The sequence below is a fragment of the Podarcis bocagei genome (assembly GCF_964188305.1).
Source record: "Podarcis bocagei genome assembly, chromosome: 4".
Classification (NCBI taxonomy): Eukaryota; Metazoa; Chordata; class Lepidosauria; order Squamata; family Lacertidae; genus Podarcis; species Podarcis bocagei.
The window spans coordinates 100,042,731-100,065,692 of NC_138128.1; the positions used below are offsets into that span (position 1 = coordinate 100,042,731).

Here is a 22,962-nt window from a genome sequence, read left to right on the forward strand (position 1 = left end):
TCATTCTGGGAATGCTAATAGCAGCAAGCAATTCTTTATCAAAGGTGAGAGTTAAGAGCAGGTTCATGATTCTTCTCCCGGTGAACTCAGTGGAACCATAAAGAATCCACATTTAGCTGTTGAATGTGTGCCTTAAGCTGCTGGACACTGCAATAGCAAAACAGAAACTTACTTTCGTGTGTGTTAAGTCTCATTGAACTTGGAAGTTGGAAGGGCACACAAGGGCCATCTAGTCCAATTCCCTGCAATGCAGGAATTTCAGCTAAGCATCCATGAAATGATAGGTCGCTATCCAACCTCTGCTTACAAGCTTCCAAGGAAGGCGAGTCTGCTACACCCTGAAACAGCTCTTACTGTCAGAAGGTTCTTCCAGATGTATAGCTGGAATCTTCTTTCTTGTAACTTGAAGTCATTGGTTCGAGTCCTACCCTCCAGAGCAGGAGAAAACAAGCTTGCTCCATCTTCCATGTGACATTCCTTGAGATATTTGAAGATGGCTGTCATATCTCCTCATGAGCTGAACAGTCAACATCTGCTTGAGCTACTTGCCCAGGAGATGACAAGTGGCTTTAATGTCCCCTGATCATTTTGGTTACCATCTGTAGTGCTACATTATCTTTTTTGAGATGTGATGATGAAATACTGTGCACAGTTCTGGTTGTCAGAGTGTACAGTGTGGTTGCAGCACAGAATTATTTAAAGGTATTGTAATAATGACAGTTTTCATTTTTATTCCTTTCTTTATTGTCTTTAGTAGTGAAGTCCCCTCTCTCATGCACTGCAATTAAATGTGAGGGCAAATTAAGGCATACAGTTTATTTCTGAGACCATTTTGATTCTGGTGTGTAAATTGGTGAGTGAAAAACCAAATCTTGACAATGACATTTCTATTGAACAAGAAATTATTACCTATGATGCCATGTGGGCAGAGTTCCCATGAGGACTGTTGGAGGGGGTTGCCATGGATGGTGAGGGGAGGCAGGAATGCGGGGGCCCAGCAACAGACTTCGGCCTTGTTCAGGGCGGCACAGGTTGTGTTTGGAAGCAGCATGCACATTCCAGGGACCACACCAAGATTAAATCTGTCAGTCAAGTTTTAATTCATCATAAAGAAGTAAACTACATTGGTATATTTAAGACAAACACTTTGTTTTCTATGCACACTATCCACGGGACAGTCCCTTTTCCAAAATAACTACTTTTAACAGTCCCAGAAAAACACTTCAGAAAGTTTTCACATTAAATCAACTTTCTGTGCTTTCCCCTTTTCTTTAAATTCGTCTTAGAAGGAGAAAAAGAACCATTAAACCTGAAAACATTTACATTGCAAGCCACGTTCGAATGCATAAATTGGCATACAATAACCAATGTATCACAACCGTGTTTTACTTAGTTCACTTTTGTTTGTCAATAAAAGAATATAAAAATCTTGTTCAACAGAGTGTTAAGTGTATTAAAATAGATTTGTATAGTACTGCACAGTTTCTCCCGGAGTTGTGAAAATGGTTGAAGGGACCGTGTGCTGCCTAGTGCTGGGTGACCCCCCAATCAATCAATAAAAAGCCGAATCCCTTGATTTATTGGCACCGTGTGATAGGCCATTGTGAGATGCTTCACCTGTGGAATGCAGAAATGGATTCTTGCTTCAGACCTCCTTAAACACAGGGGCAACATTTAGAGAGGGCCAGTGGGCAGAGTACCCTACGCCCTTCCTTGAGGTTTTGACCACACACAAATTATTTCTCAGGAGCACTTATATTTCTGGCCAAATCGCTGGTTCTACAGGCTGACTTACTATTGTCATATATATATATTTAAAATGGGTCTGCGTCTTAGGTATGCATGCCAAAGGCACAAATCCATTTGTTTAAAACAAACAAACAAACAAACAAACAAACAAACAAACAAACAAACAAACAAAGCTGTGTTAGTATTGAGAAAGATGCTATAATTGTGAATTACTAAAAGTAATGCAACAAATGCTGTTAAAATACACTGCTCCTTTGTAATATAGGACTTCAAATCCTACACACCAGAGTTGGCTAATCCTTCATGACCCGAGGGCCACATTTACTCATAGCCACTCCTTCAGGGGCTGCATCAGTGTGGCCCCTTTGCAGTCCTACACACTTGCAGCCTCCCTCCTCAGCTAATCCAAGCAGATCAGCTGAGGAAAGAGGCTGCTGCCCCCTTCCTGGGGAGGGGTTTTTGCATCCTCCTCCATGTTGAGCTCTGCCCATCTCAGCACACACACACTCCCTCTCTCAAAGTTTGTCACTGCTGAAAAAATTGGCAAAATCTTTGGGGTGCAGAAAAACTGTCTTGGAAGCCAGATTAGCCCCCCCCAAACCAGAGGTTATCGCTTCTGCTATGTAAATTTACCTGGGAAAAAGTACCATGGGAATCAATGGCACCAACGTTTGAGTAGACACGTATAAGATTGCATCCTGAATATTCAAGAGTGAATCCCCCAACCCCTGGAATCCGACATGGTGCTCCTCACAGGGTTACAGAATGGGAAAGTTATGCTAAGGGGAAACTGGTTTGTCCACCACTAACTTCTGAGGTAGGCCTCAGGGCACCAGCAGAGGCCGCTTGGTCGGATGGGGCCAGACTGAGCTTGCTGCATCGGAAGACTAGCTAGAGGGGAGGGGGAATAAAGCATTTCTCCAGTATTTTCTCAGGCTAGTGCTAAACATGTCACATGTGGTAAAAATCAACAAGCAATATAAAAAGAAAAGGTTTTCCAAAAAGCAACCGATTACTTAGAATGTGACAGCCCACCCCTCCCCCGCAGCTCCTGATACATCCAATAAATGAAACAACCCCTTGAGGCAGTTTATTTCCTGTACTATTTAGCAGATACTTCTGCAAGTGAAATAAAACAAAATAAAGAATAATCATTTTTCACATTCCCTATTTTACAATAAAAATGCAGTACAAAAGTGTAAAGTTTTTTGGCATATCATTTGTACTGTCTTGACAGGAAAAAAAAGCAGCAGCAAAAAAGATTATTTGCTTTCTTTCTTTAAAAAAAATCTGACCCCGTCCCCGCTCAAAATAATAATAAAGATCCAACCTGCTGAAGATATTTGTCACTATTATGGTTTATGCTAAACCTTGCACAAAAAACTCCATGAGAAAAATACATCAATAGCAAAATAAGTTGAAAGGTCCTGCAAAATTAAGGGGTTTTACAGGCATACCTCTTTAAATACTTCAGAACGCATATACAAGAAGCATCAGCATGAAAATACTTCAATATTTCACTAGAAATGCTAATTTCATACATTTTTATTTAAATATCTGTAATTCTCAACTATAATACTGAAAAAATGATTTGATTTTGAAGGCTCTGTGAGTGTCCCACAAATGCAATTCTTCTCAAATAGCCCCTTGTCCAGTTCAACCTGAATCAATGTGGCAGACCTTGTTCATTTAAAAGAAAAATATCAGGAATCCATGTTGATTTCCAAGCTATTCCATTTTTCACTGTCACCAATTAACCATTCCTGCACCCCCCCTACCAACTACCTGCATACTAGCTAACTATCTCTTTGCTTTTAAAACTATTTTCCCTTCAAAATGAGAACTTTTTAAAGTCCACCTTCCCTCCCCAAGGATGCTCCATTCCATTCCACCACCGCACTCCCCTCATTGGCCAACATATGCCGCTTCATTTTCCTTATCCATTGAATACTTTAAGGCCAATGCAACAAAAGAAAGAAAGAATATCCTAAGTACAGAATATCTCAGCAATAGAAAACTGCAGCAGGATCTGCTTTGTAGAAAGTTGCCATGACACCAACGAAGTCAACCGGGTGGTTCACCCAACCTCCTGGTGTAATAAAAATTGACAACAAAGTCTTTCTGTTCCCCTGCCTCCCCTCAAGTCTCCTTCTCGATGCAGTTGCAGTGTTTCCACAGCTATTGTGTTTGCATCTATCTAAAGTTCACCTTTTGTTTTCTTTCAAAAAAGAAAAACCAGGTTTTCAGGCAGCCCCTGTCAGTTGTTCCCCTGTGTCGGCTGCAAGGCTTTGTGTACGGCAGCAGCTGAGGCAGAAGACGGTTTGATCCAGGGGACGGTTAGCAGGGAGGAGGTGGTGGTGGTTGTCATGGTAACCTGAATCATCTGCTCATTCTGTATCAGTCTAATGAGAGTTTTGAGGCGTTCCAGCGATGATTGAACCCCTTTCTGCTGGGCCAATAGGCTGTTTTTTCGCTCTAAGCACTTCTGTCAAAGGCGGAAAGAAAGAGTAAGAACACATTCCATTGGGTGTCAAAACACTCTCCCTGCAAACACGCTTTTGTGTGGGCAAGCTCAAATAAATGAGTTGCACCCTGGCCCCCCTGTCGGAATCGCAAGCCGGGGGCTCGAAGGGTAGAGCTTAAGGATACATCCGCCCCTCCCCAGCCCTGCCTGAATGCATGCTTATGTTGATTGAAGAGGGGGATTCTAGTCAAAGCCACGGTCTAATCTGAATTAATGCACAATCTACAAAGATTTATGATTTTATTTATTTCCACTGGCTGGAATCCAAAGACCCGCACTATTAATTCTACATGCCCAAAGGGATTTCTCAAAAGGCCGCTTCTCTTGCCCACTACTCCCAACACCGGATGACAAATCACTTCTGAAAGCGAAGAGACCTTCAGAAGCAGTTAGTGATATGGCACGGAGACTTGCTCTTCTAAGGGTTGGGCAGGGGAAAATATTACATTGCCAAATTTTATACTGAAGTATAAAATGAAAGATAACTTATTCAAGGAAGGTTGTGGAAGACTGTGCCTTCAGTCTGGATAGACTGAACAGATGATGTCGGTTTACATACAAATGGAATTTATTTAATATAGTCCACACACTTTGGCATGAATATTGGTTGACCCTTATGGAGGAGGAGGAGTATTTTTAGCAAGTGAAATGGACATGACACCCTCATACGAAAACACGTGCATGTAATTGACAAACATATTCCTCCTGTTATTAGATCCAGTCAGAAATATCCTCCGTTTAAACTTTATTTAGTTTAATACTGGTTACAGTGTGCATGCTCTTGGATGCATCGACAGAAATTCTTATCTTGCATCACTTTCACATGTTATATGAGCACAAAAGTTGTAGTATCAGTGAAAATGGGATTTATCTGCACGCATTCACTTTAAATATAATACAGGCATCCCCTATTAACACTAAGGCAAATATCCAGGCACAATCTCCCACAAGCTTCCTTGAATAAGTTATCTTTTATTTTATACTTTAATATAAAATTTTGCAATGTAATATTTCACACTGCAAAGTGCAGGGCCCATTACCTTTCGGTCTCTATGTGTCCCACTTAATTCAATTGCTTTTTAATTTAATTCTCCATTTTATTGGATCTAGGCTCTCAATTGCTCCATTTTAATTTAATGAAAACCTCAGGAACCAAGCCATTTTGTAGCATAATATTTTTGATTGCTCTCATCAGTTGAGGTCTTTATGTGGAATTGCATTGCTGCAGTCAACAGCCAAAACTTCTATCTGAACAATGAAGTATGCATCCTTTTCATTTTCTAATTCTACTCTCTACCTAACATAACACAGTCGCACATACAGAGAAATCTATTGAGTCTTCAGCTCATGCCGTTATGGACTTGGGCATGTACATGGTTATATTACTAAGTCTGCACAGTTAAAGGGAACACACCCCACGAAGTCGCCTTCTAATAAATTATTACTTTGCCTCCCATTTTCTTTTAAATGTCATGAAAAATTGATGGGTGTCCCTCCTGAATGAGAGCAGCAGTTGAACAAAATGTGACTAGCTACAGATGCAAATGCTACTTCTAATTTTCAAAATAAATGTAATACATATACACACACACCAGATGATCAAACCTCATACATTGCTCACTGGTCTTCTGAATTGTGGGGGTGCACCTATGCTATAAATGTGGGCCTTCCAAATTCCCATTTGAGCAAGAACAACAACTCCAATATTAGGGCTGATCTACCTTAAAGCATGTTTGCTGTTATTGTAGAAATTTAGCATTTTCCTAATCTGTGTTATTCGTAATTAATTATCTGCAAGAATCCGCAACACTGAAGTCCCCTTTGTAATACTGCTTAGCTTCTTTATTTTGGAACGTGCTTTGGGCTTAGCTCTTTGAAAATCTGTGCGAAAGTCACAATTGCCCCCCATACTACTTCTCCCTCATGTTCATGGGCAAATATTTAAACATGTTATTCCTTCACTAGCATTAGCAATATTCAACAAGTGTTGTAGAATATGGTTTGCTGAATGTATAGCATTTGGGATTAAGGTTCCAGTGACCACTGGAGTAATAGAGAACAAACAATGAAGATGGGAGGAGGAAGAAAAGACCTCAGGTCTACCTTCCAAAGAACAAGGATTTATTTACACCACAATCCTATGCAGTTTAACTGTAAAGTGTCGCTGAGTTCCACAGGACTTACTCTCACATAAGTTCACATAGGTCTGCAGCCTTAGGCTGTAAACCAGTGCAAAGCTCATGTTTCAGAGAAAGTCACTAGGATGCAAAAGTTCAAGATCAGAGAATCTCCCAGTGATCCTGTGGCATAATGACTTCCTTGATGGTGGACTAGCACAGCTGCTGCACTACACCTTCCTAATAGCCTACTAGCCAACACAGCTGGATTTAGCCAATTGGGGCCTGCTTACTCTACAAGAAGAAAGTAGCCACAATCTACCATGTATGTCCACAGAAATTAGTGGGCTTAAGATTCAGGTAGGTAGCCGTGTTGGTCTGACGCAGTCGAAATAAATTAAAAAATTGTCCAGTAGCACCTTAGAGACCAGCTAAGTTTGGTATAAGCTTTCATGTGCATGCACGAAAAGGTAGTTGGGCTTAAGTCCAACTACCTGTGATTGATTGCAAAGTTCTCTTTACTCTCTGTGGAACGAGGATAGGGAAGCCTCCCGGAGCTCCCCACATTGGGGCCGTGAGGCAGGTTCAGCCAAGCCATGGCCACCTGCCCCACACTTGATGCCAGCTATGGGGAAGGTAAAGACAGAGCTCGGGCAAAAGGGGGCTTTTCAGGCACCACGGATTCGCTGCTTGTTGGTGTTTGGGAAGCGCCAATCATGGAGCTTTGCCAGCCTTGTACCCAGTTCTCCCTGGGCACTGAGCACAAGCCTTACAAATCAGCTGATGGTCAGCACTCGCAAAGCACCACACACATCTTCTGCCTGTGCAGTAGGATTTCAAACCACACAGGCGAAATAAATACCACCTGATGCCACTGTGATGCCATGTGACTTAACAGGTGAGAGACCCCACCCATCTGTCACACACCCATAGGTCAAGTTTAAGGAGGTAAGGTTTCAGTGACCTGCTGTCCAGAAACTTAAAGAAACATTCAGATTTGTCCACTTGAGCTACTTTCTCTTGATTTCAAAAGTAGCAAGTGCCTGGGCAATTTTTCAGGATAAGCCATAAGCCAGAAACGATACCTTCATTGCATTATTGAGAAAGTGTTCTTTTTCCTCTAGCTTCCTGTGTTCTCCCCTCAGTTCACTGCTTCTCTTTAATAACTTCCTCTTCTCCTCTTCTTTGACTGTGAAGCAAAGGCAAGAAAGCAGGCAATGAATGGCTGTTAAGATGGAAAATGTAACAGAGGAGTGTAAGAGATGCCTTGGGAGTGGCCCTTACGACCCACCTAGTGAAGAGGCATTTGGTGATACTGTCAAATATGTTAAGCTGATAAACAAGTGCACACAGTGCTAACAACTCAGTCTGAAGGAGGTACAGTAAAAACAACAAAAGTCACAGGACACAAGTAAAATATTCATAATGGGTGGTGGTGGATGTGCATATTTTACACTGGGCTCAAGGACTCAAGGGGTTTTCATGTGCTAAGGACAAAAAGCAAAGTCATCAATGAACAGAAAGCACCCACCTAATTAGAATGCCGTTGCATGAATGGGCTCGCAGACGGCCTCAATTCACTGTGACCTTCTCTCTTTCAAGGAGAAAGGTTATAGTGAGAATTCCCCCCTCTGACCCACAAACGAAAAACGGTATTTGTCTCCTATGTGAAACACACACACACACACACACACACACACACACCCCTAGTCCACCTCCGAGTTTGTGAACTCTCAATTCAGATGTGTTAGAACAGTAATTGGGAAACCCTTCCATCAGACAAGTACAGATGTGTTCGGATGATGCTTTATTTCCGAGACCCTTGCAATCCACCCCCTGAGGCGACTCCATTTGGAAGTTGCTGACACTTGAGAAACCATTTCTTATAATCAATTGCTACAGTTCGTACCTGTTTTATGAGTAACGTAGGACTGAACAATCGCCAGAGTTCCAGCCCATGGCACATTTTCATCTTTCTTTAACACCTACAATTTCAGGAAATAACGGATTCAAACAAGTCAAGGGCACACTTATGTTATAATGCATACAATCGTTTAGAATTGCCACCCTCCAATTTATTCCTCAAAAGCTGATTATATCAGGACTATGTAATAGCTCCGTAAGAGTAGTTAGTTTGCCGAATTGTAAAATGAAAAGCATGGAAATATATTTAGAAATTATATTTTGCCTTTCCACAAAGAGAGAACAAAACTCTCTGTCAAGGTAAGTCTGGCAAATGTCATCTGTAATACAACCAGACTGGTTCACCTCGCCAAATTTCTTCACATGCTCACATATGCAGTCACAAAATCATACAAACAGAAAGTTGCATGAACTGGTCAGCAAATGGAGGGAATTTATACGATTGCATATGCAGTTTCTTTAGCATCCATGATCACTGAAGATGGCTTAACCCTCTAGTGATAGCCAAGTGTACCATGACAGTGCTGAAAAAAATGCATTAAAGGTTCGTGTAAGTCTTCCAAAACTTCATGTTTATGTCTTCCTCAACCATGATGAATTACTATGTGGGATTGCAGTCCCCTTATCACAAACCCAGGAAAAAACTGATGCTTCCAGTCTCACAGCTTTTGGGGTCCTTCCCCTCTCATGAGGGGCTGGGGATCAAATGCAGTTAATTGTTCTTTATGTCTAGAGTAGAACCTGTTCTATCTTTAAAGGAGAGTAAGTGTTGAGCTGTCGGCACTGCTTTATACTGTAGGCTATTACTGACGCTGATGACTCTCTTTGCAGTTACAGTCATACCTCGGGTTAAAGACGCTTCAGGTTAAATCTTTTCAGGTTGTGTCCTGCGGCGACCCGGAAGTAACGGAACGGGTTACTTCCAGGTTTCACCACTTGTGCATACGCTCAAAATGACGTCACGCGCATGCGCAGAAGCGGCAAATTGTGACCCGCGCATGTGTAGACGCGGGTTGCATTCTGCTCAGGATGCGAACGGGGCTCCAGGAACGGATCCTGTTCACATCCAGAGGTACCACTGTATACTGTATAAATAAAAGAGAAAATTATCAGTGGAGGCATTATTTTTAACTTGCAAGTGGTGTTATGCTTAATATCAATATTAATACTAATGGTGCTGGTTATAGCTTCCTTGGGTATATTAGACTGATAACAGTGAATTTTTCTATGAATGGGGGGCTAAGTTTGTCCTACTATGGATATGATATCATTACGAAGCTAATGTTAAGTCACTCAATGATTTCATTGGAAGAGACTTAAGCATGTGCTTAAAGTTATCCCATTGAAATCAACTTACCATAAAGATGGTGGGTTATTTGATATTGAGTTGCACTGACTACACCATAGACCATATTTCTGGAAGTTCTTCCAGGAGATGAGCAGCCTGGGATTTCTCAGGTGATTAGATTTAGATATTATCTCTCCTCTTACCCTGAATACTCAAAAGTGAATGATTTAAACTTTGCTGTGCAAAAATTACTTCAGTGGGATATTCACAGAACAGGGAGCAATAGTGAATTTACTGTGTAGCCTTAGGCACATCAGTACTAATGGACTTAGGATTTTTTACAAAATGAATAAGATATGGAGGATACTTTACCAACTAAAAGGACTGAATCCAGCATAGTTACTCAATATAAAAATCAATATAAAAAGTAAGTGATATTTAAGTTCCATTACTTTTAGTGGGACTTGGTGAAGACTAATTTCAGCTGCACTGGTGGTCAACCTTTACAGAGCTCATCAAATTTATATCTGTACACAACTCAACTCCCAGATCTGGTTTGAATAGTTACAGTGTAAAGGCGTATCTCACCTTTTCTTGGCACTTAGGACAGACCCAGACCCCTTTGGGGACAGTCTTCAAGGGAGGGTCCAAGCAGTTGAGGTGATAGACTCTGGGGCATGTTCCACAGGATTGCAAATTGGCACCGCGCTTACATGCTGAACAATATTCATCATGGCTGACCTCATTCTGGGAAACACAAAAGCACAAGGAGGCAGGTTGTTCAGCTGATCTACAGAAGGAGCTCTCCACAAGCAGACTGTGGCCATATAAACTCACCACTTTGCCAACAAGTCCAATTAAATAGATGAAAATGAGACCTTAGTATATTTGTAGTACTCCTACTTCATATCAATGTTCAAAGCCTGACAGCACCAACCCAACTATTACACATTGTTCCTGAGCATGAAAATCTTGGAGACAGGGGCCATCATTCTAAACAGAAGGGAAATAATTATTTTGAAGAGATTTGTTTCTATGGTGATGAACTGATTTTGCTAACAATATGTCTTCAGTGGCTCTTGGTTTATGGTGGACATATTGTCAGCATGTTAACTTGCCTGTGTTATGAAGGTTGTCAACATCACTCATAATCTATGTAGGATTGTAAGTACAGTGCTGTGGAAGAATCTGTGATTGTGAAAAACATAATTGTGTGGTCCTGGAAGCATCATTTAGCTTGATAGATGGGATACTGAAATCTAAGGTTAGAATTCTCCGATTTGCTGTCTGTTTGTTTTCCGTGTGTGATCACTAGACTGCGGTGGTGAATCTTCAGGCTGCAGATCTATTCCAGACTGCAGTTCCCCCAATTCCCATTCCCCAGAGCCAGTTCAGGAGTATACCATGGCCAATGGTATCAGAAGAATTCAAGAATCTGGAGTAAGGTTGCACTCTCCTGTCCACCTCTCTGCAATTGTCATCCATTAGGAAGACCAAGGCTGACTCAGTTCCATGGCCAGGCCTAAACCCAGAATGGAATGGCTCCAAATAATCTGTGTCATCCAAGAATGCTTGCAGCTGCTCCATCACAACCCTTTCCACCACCTTTCCCATAAAGGGGGTATTTGTGACTGGTCAATAGTTGTTCCTGTCAAAGGGGTCTTTAGGCTGTTTCAAGGGAGCAGGGACAAATCAGTCAGACCCCCTCAGCTAGATTTAATAAGTCAGGAGAGACAAGTAATGGAACCTGGGAGGTTCTGCATAGAGATAAAAACAAAATGTTCTTTGCAGTGGACAGAGGACGTGTGAACCCGAGTATTGTTCTTCCAGTCATTTCTCTGACCACTGCATTGCCTGCATTTTTGGCAAAACTACCCTGGACAGCAGTGGGGAAGTGACAATAGTACTTACAAATGTACACTCTGGTATGTGACAACTGAAAAGGCCCAGGGTGACAAAAAACAACACAATATCTTTTTTTAAAAAAAAGCTTAAACAAAGACCCTGTTCCCTCGCAATATACAAGGTGTGGTAAAACATACCTGCCAAGATGGATCCTCATTGGCTAGCATTATGAAAGAAGGGCAGAACACAGGTTAGGAGCACTGGGCTTAGATCCCCAGCTTGGTGGGATTTTAGGTAGGCTATGATAAAAGAACACTAAGTATGAGCAGAAGGTTATAATCAGCCAGGCTATGTCTGTCCAAGTGACCCTACATGCACTCCCCCCTTTTTAGTTTATCCTTATACTAAGCTTTTTGCATTCCCTCTAGAGGAGGAGGAGGAGGAGGAGGAGAAGGAGAAGGAGAAGGAGAAGGAGAAGGAGAAGGACTATACAGACACTTGCCCAGCCTATTCCCAAGTAGGTTAGCAGCACCTTAATGAGGTACTAACATTTGCTCTAAGGAAACATCTAAGGCAGGGATAACCAGAAGTACAACAAGAGTGCTTCATTAATGAGAAACCTCCCACTGCTGGAATGTAAAGCTACCAATGCTTTAAATGTTAGTTCTGTCTTTCATAGCAACCCTTGTGTGAGCTAGAAACAATCAGGATGGGGATAACTCCCCTGAACACATGACCTGCAGCTGATCAATATTCTGATTTTGGGAGAAGATCATCTGCAAAAAATATTAGTATGGAAGTGCCCCGAGAAACTAGAAATATTAAAAAGGTAAAGGATCCGTGACAGATAAGTCCAGTCATGAACGACTCTGGGGTTGCAGCGTTCATCTCGCTTTACTGGCCAAGGGAGCTGGCATTTGTCCGCAGACAGTTTTTCCAGGCCATGTGGCCAGCATGACTAAGCTGCTTCTGGTGAAACCAGAGTAGTGCATGGAAAAGCCGTTTACCTTCCCGCCGGAGCGGTACCTATTTATCTACTTGTACTTTGAGGTGCTTTCAAACTGCTAGGTTGGCAGGAGATGGGACTGAGAAACGGGAGCTCAACCCGTTGCGGGGATTCGAACCGCCGACCTTCCGATCGGCAAGCCCAAGGCTCAGTGGTTTAGACCACAGCACCACCCACGTCCCATTACCACAACCCGTGTCCCATTACCACAATATTAATCTGGGGCAAAAATGGGAAAGAAGTGCAGACTATACTAGCATTGTGTACATATTTTCAGCGGCTGAATAGGAAAACTGAGTTTATCCTGTAAATTAGCAAGAAAGAGTTAAATAGTAATTTGCTATTTAGTGCTGCACACTGCTCAAACATTGTGCTGGTCTAGGTACTCCAGTACGCTGCTGCTGCTGCTGTTGTTACTACCATGGGTGCAGTGCATGCTTTGCATACATAGAATATTGGGTTCAATTTTCATGAGTTTGCTAAAAGGGTTTCAGGGAGCAGAGCTTGGGAAAACTTCTACCTAAGACCACACAGTCGAGTGCACAGAATTGGGGTAGATAGACCAAAGCAGTGGCACATACATTTTGATCAGTGTTGGTAGCCAGCCATAATTTTCTACTAGCCAATTGTAAAGCCCAGTCCCACTATGATACTACAACAATATCATATGCATTTTCAAAACAGGTAACAGTTTCATTAGACTGAATGAAGTTAGATATTAAAAACTCAGGCTTTATCTAAGCTAAGGAGCATATACAATTATTATTTAAATCTACAGTGCATTTCATAGTTTTCAGGGTTTTCTTCCTTTCTAATTTTTCAGGATGATTTACTGTATAATTTGCATTAAAAGCTCAAATATGAAACAAACCTACATTTTCTAGAACTAGGTGCAGAATATATGTACTTTGGCCAATAAGACACCTAATAGAATTTCTTGTCCAAAGAAATGGATTTACAAAAGTGAAGCAAGAATGATTTTTTTTCAGGAAGCAGGAGTTCTGGGGCACCTTAAAGATCAACAACTTTTATGACATGAGTTCTCATAGGCTAGAGTCCAATTCTCAAATATTCATATATTTTAGCTCAAAATAATTTCTGCCTTGTTAGCTGAAAAGTTGGCATACAGATCTAGTAGTTAGGGCTAAACTTCAATAGGGTAAATTTTACAAAGTGCCGCTCCCTTTTTTGACTCATGTAAATTGTCATAAAGAGGAGGTGTGTCCTCTGACCTCTCAGAACTCCTTCTGGAGGGGATACAGATATATAATGTAAAATTAATTTTATTTTTCCTGTTGTTTATTGATGCTAAAAAAACCAATTTTACTGTAATTATTTCAAGTGTGGAGTACTAACCTATATTTCCATTCCAATAATTCAGAGATCTTACCTCTTGTGGACAGAAACAAGGGATTGTTCAAATAATTTGATGCAAGACGTTTCCTCTGCAAAAGATAACATGAATAGCATTGACTAAGACATTTCTTCCAACAACAACCAAGTCCAACTGAGAGGGCATGATCAGGAGCTATCCACACATGGGTGTCAGTAATATGCACATACATACTTTTAAAAAAGGGGATTCTATATCAGAGTGTTGGGGGGATCTCATAATAAAATTAACATAAGATTTCCTGGAGCAGTTGTGGTATTCTGTGTTAAATCTGTGGGTTAAACACAAATTCCTTCAGGAGCATTCCCTTTTTAGCAAGGAATTCCATGCAAGAGAGTTGTTTTAGCTGGATAGGTATATATTTAAATATATATATATGCTGATGTGAGAATCAGGGCCTTTTACAAAAGAAAAGGCAATATATGCTGTTATAAATAAGTATTTCAATGAATGTCAGCTAACGTCATTATCAAATGTCAGCTTTAAATAGCCTAAAGAAACAGTGCCTTGTGTTTCATCTTCCCAAGTTCCTGGCATAAATGTGTGCTTTTCAAAAGTGGATTTTTAACAAAATTGTATTTTTAAAGTCCACAACGTATTTCACCATATGTTATGCCAGAAGCATGAAAAGAAGAAATGTACATAATTTGTATTTCCACTTCTCCAAAACTGCAAAGATTAAATTTATGTCAGTCACATACAAAAGAAATAAGTGATCCCATTACTAGTTCATTAGCTGTAACTGAATTAGATAAAACCGGCATCACAGGAAACATTTATTGAGGTTGCTTTACTGAACATGCAACACTCATCAGAAACTACTGGGCTTGGGTGTGTGTGGACTTTTTAAAGTGTTTTCTACTTTCACTTGCAATTGCCAATCCTAATTTGAACCATTCCTTGGCGAATCAAAACCATGAAGTCTCCCTTCCCCCCTAAATCTCACTTTTCCTAAACAGCAGATGGTGGGATAGATTTAGCCTTTCCTTCCCCATGAAATAAGCTTGAGTTGTGGGTGGTAAATGCACAGAGCTAATGTTAAGATGCTACTGGGTTTAGAAATTCATGCCTATCCTATACATTTACGCCAGTAGGAAACTGATCAGACTGTCACGCTCCCAACCAGGGAAACACTGACAATGTAAGTGTTTCTCTCAACAGCTTCATAATACAGTAAACCATGGCAGCTATGCTGTTTTAAAGTCTTGTTTAATAACAGGGACGTGCTTTTATTTTGTAATGGGAAACTACGGTGGTCACTCTAGCGTCACGTGAACAAGGACCAGAAGTGAAGGGGAATGAAAAAGCGAGAAGACAAGAGACGTACCTCTGTTTCCAAAAGCCCACTGTAGGCTGGGTTGGCTGTGCTTCTTCTTTTCCTCTCCTGACGCTTGCTTTGGATTTCTGTAATCAATTGATGAAACGTTATCTCTGTATGTGTGTGATCATTTGAAAACAATTTTTTCCAGATACAACTCATTAGTCAGATGACTTTTCGCTTGTGGTCTGCTTAGACCTTATGTTTAGTTTCTAATGCTTGTCTGGGCAGCGGCCCTGATAATTTGTCAGATTTTGTGTTTGAAGTTATTTCTGAAATTCACAATATGGTTTAACGCAGCAGTTTGGAACCTCAGGCCTGAAGCCAAATATGGCCCTGAAGCCTTCTTTATCTGGCCCTTGCAGCTTTCCCAGGTCACCCCCTTCACCAGCCTGCTCTGTACCCTCAAGTGCTTTTGCCTGGCTAGACTGTGTCCTTGAGATGGATGGAGGGGTGGGCATTTTGTAAGGCTGGAATGCCACCTACACTTAAAGGTAAGTATTGCACCTCTTGCTCTGCCCACTTTTTGCCCCTGGCTCTGTACATGGCTGTTGTGCCCCCCAGGAGGTCACCCACGAAGGACTGTGGCCTTTGGGATGAAAAAAGGTTCCACACTTCTGGTATAATGGCTACTAAATGAGAATCCTTTGATTATCAGACAGATTCACAGATGTCTAATAACAATTGGCATAGCTCAATACCTAAACTGTTCTTGCTGGCATCCGTCTATCTCGAGAGACAATGGACTGCAGCTCTGGGGGTGAAGTCAAACTGCTGCATTAGCAGCACCAAATATTGCACCCTGGGGAGCAATCCTGGGCAGTGTGTCTGGAGGTCCTGGGCTACCCAGACAACAAGGCCTCATCTCAGCCCCACTGATGTGGTCCAAAGGAAAGCAGAGGAAGATGTTTGGCACCAGCTTGGCTGCAGGAGTTGACGGAAGGAGGCAGACAAGGCGCCATCCAACTGTCTTGGAGACCACACTCCAGATTTATGTAGGGTTTACTCTTTAGCCTTTTCTTCTCCTGAAGACAAGACGGCGAAGACCTGACTAGACAACTATATTAGAGGCTATATGCCTCTGAATACCAGACATTGGGGTAAACTGGAGTGGGGGGCCCTCGCCACCAGGCACTGCTCTTGAGCACCCAGAAGCCTTTGGTCAGCCACGGTTGGAGACAGCCTACTGGGCCCTCCAATCCTTGTTTTAATTTGCCAAGGCAATCCTTATATTCCTGGAGCCATAGCAGCTTGCAATCTTGCAAGGATTCGTTTCTTTAAACAAAAACCAGCAATACCCCAATAACAAATCAGACTAAGAGCCCAACTAGTATCCTATTAAAGGGGCATCCAGACAAAAGAATTCAGTGATCGGAGCTATTAAGTAAGTTATAAGCTTTTTAACGCTTTGGACAACAAGGTCAGAATGAAAAGCTTCATTAACACTCAAGCCTCTATGCACATTAACAAACACATCCTTATCACAGTTTTGTATCTCGGCTGTTGCAAAAGGCACTGCAAGTTTTCTTTGTTTCCTTCATAGAGAAGGGGAAAGAAAGACTATAAATATCAAAGCTGAATTTGTAGACGTATTTGGTTCAAAACCTCGCTTAGAAAAAGGTGAAGAAACCCAGATTTATGCCCCCAACTTACATCATTAAAATATAATATTAACACAGGCTAACTTTGAGGAGCTGCTTTGCTTTCTTCTTTGAAGCAGCCTGTAGGAGAGTTGTCATGTTTTGAGGAGTCACAGTGTTTGTGTATTCTAGTTATAAAAGTACAAAAAGAGTTCAGATTTCTATAGGTAGCAATGGCTATCCCTCTTGCAAAAGCTGCATTCATATGCATGTAAGCGAAAACACCTGCAAGAAGGGCTAACTTCTGCAAGGCATCCTGAACAGCAAGACTGGTAGCCTATATAACCAGTTTGCAATCAGCCGTAACAAATGTGTGTCAGTTGCAATGAAGTACTAAAAATATACAAGACTGTACAACGGCCATCAACTTTGCCTTTTTAGAGGTATTTTGTAAGAAGTGAAATGGCTGGAGTTTGTGAAGAGGGCAGATGTAGAGAACATCATGGCAAATGGAGGAAGGGATGAAATGTCTGAACCTGGCCTCAGTGACTGGCCTCCCATAGACCCTGTAAGGGATTGTGTCTTTTGAAATATGTTGTCATCAGAATGTATGGCAGCTGGCAGATGTCAACAGCTGCTGCTGCTGCTGTTCAAGTACCTAATTTTTAAAAAAATCTTTAAGGCCCATTGAGTCCCTGTCAGGGAAAAAGGATAGGTATGTATGTATGTATGTAGGTATGTATAAACAAACAAACAAACAAATAGATGGTGATGATGATGATGATACAAATGCAGAGATGGTGGGGACATTTGTAAGGCAAACTGGCAGGAGGTGCTTAACGCCTCCCACACCTGCCAAGTCTTCAGTGCAGATGTTATGTACCCACTAGGCACTTCCTCTTAGCTGGGTTTCTTCCAGTTTCAAAATCTGTCTGGGAAAATTTTATTACTGGGGGGGGGGGCATTTGCAGGGGAGAATCAGTGAGTGAGCAACAAGTTAGGTGCTCCCGCCTTCCTGCTAATTCCTCCCCAGCAAGTGTCTCCCCCAGCACTTGCCTTGTGAGGAAAAACGCATGATGGGGCCAGATTCAACCAACCCATTTCACTAGTGGGCTTCCCCCTCCGCTTTTCTCCCCCCACCTCCCCCCAAGCTGCTCTAGAGGGTTGGGAGAACCCACAGGACAGCATGTGGGGCGAGGAGAGGAAAGATGGTTCCACCAGACAAGCAGAAATGCTTGTGCTAATGGTTTCCTGAAGACTCTGCTGAATGACTGCCGCCTGTTTCCTTGATTTCACAGAATGTGGACTTGCTGCAAGAAATGCCAGGGCTTCCCAGGGACAAGTGAAGTCTCAAAGGACTTGCCCAAATAGCAGGTCCCTCTGGTTTCCCCGAAGCCTCTCAGATTTTAAGAACTAGAGCATTTCTATGCTTTGTGCCTCTTCAGGGGAGAACCTGGTGAATTTAGTTTCTGTATTTGATTTCCTCATATGGTGCTTGGTTTGGTTACTCCGTTCCATGGGTCCTAAATAAGTTTGATGTATCTTGGATTTAGAGAGTTACTAAGTGACTGGCTACATGAGCTTGGAAATCCCATGCTCCACCTGATATTGATGACTGGGTAGTGGCATCTTGAGAACAAGTGATACATAGCTAGAGATGGGAAGGCTTGGGAAAAAACTGGAAAAAATGGAAAAACAAACAAACCAATGTTTCCCCTGGTTTTTTTAATTATCCAAAGCCCTTTTTCCCCCCAGAAAAAATGGAGAGAAAAAAGTGTGCTGAATATTCAAACTATATCAAACTGTTGTGGGTTGTTTTTTTTTTTCAATTTCCCCGGGGAAAAACGGCTTTGGGTGGGGAACAGAAAAGGGGGGGACCTAGGTTGGGGTTTTTTTCAATTTTCCCAGGGGTTTTTTCCCAGGCCTTTCCATCTCTATACATATCTCAACATATGAAGGAGCATCCTGCACAAATTTAAAGGCATACGGAGTTTTGGCCACAATTGCTGTGACCTGATAATCCGACTCCTGCCCAGTTAAAGCAGCCCCTCTAGTAACAAGCTTAGAAGGCTTTTCACTTCCCGATAGTTTTGTATCACCTAAAGGAAGAACATATTTTAAAAAAATCTTTGTTCTAATGTTATATTTATAATCCATATCCATTCCCATTCCTATTTATTGTTATTGATACTGAAACATCTTAATAAACTACTGGCAGAAGAGAAAAATTGCCTGGATGATTGCTGGTATTTTCAATGTAGCAATAGTCAGTGATATTATTCAGAGGTGCTCAAGCTTTAAATTATTACTCTTACTTTCTTGACATAAAAAAAGATTAGACAGGCAAGTTGTGGGATTATTATCCACACGATTTGTATTATGCAAGCCTCTTGGTAAAACTGTTGCTTTGTAAATTCCATTTCAATCTCTTGCCATTAAAGGATTAGGAATGCTGATGACTTAGAACTTTCTGTAAACTGCTTTTAGATTTCCATTCATCAAGGCATGAAATCATTTTCCAAAATGCACCTATAAAGTTCTGAGCCTTTCTGAGGAAAACAAACAAACAAACAAACAAACAAACAAACAAACAAACAAACAGCAAGACCAATAGGAGGGGATCCTCACAAAGGATATGACTGCATTCTGAAGTGCTCTATTACCTCAGCTTCTTCACATTCTAGAAAATGTAAGTGATATTTTAAAAGAGAAGTTACACAATATGCTGAGTATGTGACAGAGGTGGATGTTTAACCACCAGCATGGGACGAGATCACAATGGTCACCCCATTCCTCTTGTGTCATGGTCCCGATGAAGCTTTGAGAAGTGAGTATCATTGAGATCATGGTATGAGGGGAAAGGATTAAGCCCCCTTTACAACAGTCTTGATCTTGACTGACACACATGGATGCTATTATTTTTTAAGAAACATCAGTCACATTAAATGCCATCTTGGATTTGTTATATAGTATATCTTGGCTGTAGCTCTTTGCAGTATACTCTACACATTCCAGTCATGACATTTTGTTGGTACAGTATATGTAAGCTACTGAACATCAGAGCAAGATCTTCAGCTGGCAAAGAACACACAATACCTTACTTCATGAGGACCAGTCCCCCCAAGACTTTTAATAATAAAGAGTCCAAGTTTCCAACCTTCATTGAGAAGTTGCTTTCTCCCCAAAACAGAAAACATTTCTGTAGTAATAAAAGCGTTCTTACCTTCCAAGTATTCTGTTGTAACCAGGCCTAATGCTACCATAAAGGCAATTTTCTAGAGAAGAAATAAAAAAATACATTACTTTGATTACTGCTGAAAGACCTCCAGTTGCACCATAGGGCTTTACAAATTCCTCCATTTGAAGACTAACAGCATGAACTCTTTAACTCAGGACCTTCAGTCCTCTATAAAAAACCACAACATCTATGTTCAGATGAATTCCTCAAAGCAGTGTCAAACATGTGCAGATGGGCCAGAGATTTGTTTTTGCAAAAGTTTGATTTGTACTGTACTGCATTTGTGCATATTGTTTCATTGGTTTCCTGTTTCTATGTTTAAAAGTGAGCAGTATGGAAAATAAACTCTCTGTCTGATCCCAATTACAGTGGACAGAGTCTGGCCTATACATGTAACAGAATGAAGTAGTCAAATGGAATGTAACTGCTTCAGACTGGATGTGAGGAATGACAATTCTAACCCCCCCCCCAAAAAAAAAAAACCCATGAAGAAACACGAAAGACTGGCACGTCAGGGAGAAAAGCTGAAGCATAACCTGCTGCCTGTTGAATTAAGTGTGGAGAGATTTTTATTTAAGAGGAGCATTCAAAAATCTGACCTCACCCCAACCACCAGCTGCTGGGTTGCCATATTTTGAAAAGCAAAAAAGAAGACACATTTGCTGACTTCTACTTTTGGATCACTATGACGACTCTACCCATGAAAAAGAGGACATATGGCAACCCTAGCGAGACTCGTTTTAAATATTCTCTATTGCAGAATGGAATATGAAAATCTGAGTCTAGACATTTATATCACTGGATAATTGACAAGCACTTTTCGTGAAGTTCAACATGAGCCTTCTCAGAAAGCAAGAACTTGACCTGCTGTCTTTGGACATTACAGCTCACGTCTCATATGAAGGTATACCAAAGAAATTGGTTCTATGTCCAGAGTACATAGAATAAGCACCAGTTCCAACACTGGTGACTGGCCACAAAGTGGTCCGTGAGGGGGGAAGAAGATGATGGCCGAAGTCACTGAGAGGTAGGAGCTAATGTACTTGCAAGACCCCTGGATTCTGAGCTTTCATTTTGGGGGAGGGGGAGGAATGAGTCTCTAACCCACCTAAAATTAAAACTATAAAGCAAAATGTGCAGCCGGTTAGGGGCAACCAACCTATTGATTCAGCCATCTAATGCAGATGGAGAAACAATTGCAACCTGCACTCAGTGACTCAGTAGAACATACCCTGTGGTTCTGGACTATGGATTAATGTGTGAAGAGCTATGACCTTTTTTTTTTGCAAAAATCAAAAGACTCGGGATGGTGTGATAACCATGGCAAAATCTGAACATTTGCTGCCTTGAACCAACTTTATGGAAAATCTATTTCTGCAAACATGCATTGCCCAAAGAACTGCCTCTCTGTATTGATTGCATCAAGTCATGATGCCTTTAATAAAGTGAGATTAAAGCACAGATGAGGAAGGATTTTTCTACGGAAGGTCATTAGCACAACAAGTGGGGGTAAAGCTGACCCTTGGCAGAGTGTCCGCCTGTCTCTGTCTTTTGTGGTGAGGCTTTTGTCCCTGACCTGATACTGCAAGTCTGGGGCAAAAGGAAGCACCACTTGTGCACTTTCTTTGCTTGATGGAGGGGAAGCAGCAGCCAACATGCCTGGCACATCTTTCTCAGTGATGACCAAAGAGGAGCCAGCCTGATGTCTGGACCTAGCCCTCCACTACTCAAGGGGAAAGGAAGACTTAACAACCTAATTAAAGAAAAATGTCATTCATTACACCAATTAAAGGCTCACCTAGCACTTTGGCTGCAATAGCACAGTCCCTGGGAGTCCCTGGATCCACCGTCTTCCTCCAAATCCAACTCAAACTCCTACATTAGCTGCTTTGCTGTTTTCAAACAAGGTTACTGCTTACCTATTCTTTTGCTTTTGAATGCCAAGCTTTCTTGATCTATATTTCTGAATTCTGTTCATACTAAATATATCAGTAAATGCCTTAAGGAATCTGCAGTACTTCTCTCTTTGCATAGTTCAATAAGGATTTTTTTTTAAAAAAAAAGACAACAACATTTCACGTTGTAATTATATGTTCTAGTTGTCGTTACATGCATTTACACTAATTACACAGTTAGTTCTAATTACACTAATTGCATAAATGCATGTTAATCAACTAAAGCTTACTCAAAGAACAAAATAAATTAACCCAGAGCCTTATAATGAATACTTTTTCTTTAGTGCACAAAGAAAGCAAGACAGAAGCAGACCTCATGCTTACGCCCCAAGTCTGCACTGCCTGATAACCACACGGTTCTTCTAGCAGAACTGTTCCTGTTAAGTCATCAGTTCTACTCTAATATGCAGAAAGGAATAAAAAACTAATTTGAAAATAAAACTGATATTAAAATACCTTCTTAATCTCCAATTGTGTCTCCCAACCACACCCTGGAATGCTATTTCATGCAAGGCCAGAAAATATGTATTCTTTAAAATGACTATTAAATCAGCACAGACTGGTGATCCACACAAAAAAGAATGGCATCTCAGTGAAAAACACGTCTCATACCTGATGCGAGTGAATGAACTGAAGGGGTCTAGGGATCAAAAACACAAAGGCAAATATGAGGGAAATGGTTTACTTACTTAAGCTACAATGAGGGGGAAGGCTTGTTTTCAGAAAGGTGGGTGAAGATGAGCATTGTTATGGCAACATGTGATGGGTAGGTTGGCTGTGTTTGTTGAGGCTCCATTTATACCATGATTGCATAACTACTAGGCAAATCCTCTGGTCTCCCACACTGAACAACTTGTATCTCTCTAACACAACCACAGCCACACAACTCATCCCCCAGTGGCTTTGTTTACAGAAATAACAGGAAATCAAAGCTCAAGACTTGGAGATTTTTAATGTTCAGATAAGCAGCCATGTAACAGAATATATCGGGGGCAGTTCATTTTGAAATACATAAGTAAGTAGTAT

General features: G+C 41.3%; 1 protein-coding gene across 12 annotated transcripts in view; it reads right to left on the reverse strand.

Moving 5' to 3' along the window:
* Positions 1 to 1,076: 1,076 nt before the first annotated feature.
* Positions 1,077 to 22,962, reverse strand: part of PHF21B (PHD finger protein 21B) — a 188,451-nt gene continuing 166,565 nt past the window's right edge. For 6 of the 12 annotated variants that reach the window (XM_081191692.1, XM_081191695.1, XM_081191697.1 and 3 more), the window contains 8 exons: positions 19,967 to 20,018; positions 15,173 to 15,249; positions 13,843 to 13,897; positions 11,644 to 11,666; positions 10,190 to 10,348; positions 8,300 to 8,375; positions 7,476 to 7,579; positions 1,077 to 4,234 (listed from right to left, as the gene is read on the reverse strand). In XM_081191692.1, coding sequence (XP_081047818.1) covers positions 4,007 to 4,234; positions 7,476 to 7,579; positions 8,300 to 8,375; positions 10,190 to 10,348; positions 11,644 to 11,666; positions 13,843 to 13,897; positions 15,173 to 15,249; positions 19,967 to 20,018 — 774 coding nt within the window. In that variant the 3' untranslated portion in view covers positions 1,077 to 4,006. Of the gene's footprint in view, positions 4,235 to 7,475; positions 7,580 to 8,299; positions 8,376 to 10,189; positions 10,349 to 11,643; positions 11,746 to 13,842; positions 13,898 to 15,172; positions 15,250 to 19,966; positions 20,019 to 22,548; positions 22,577 to 22,962 lie in introns of those variants that run through there. The other 6 variants (XR_014007554.1, XR_014007555.1, XM_081191699.1 and 3 more) reach the window with 5 other exon arrangements.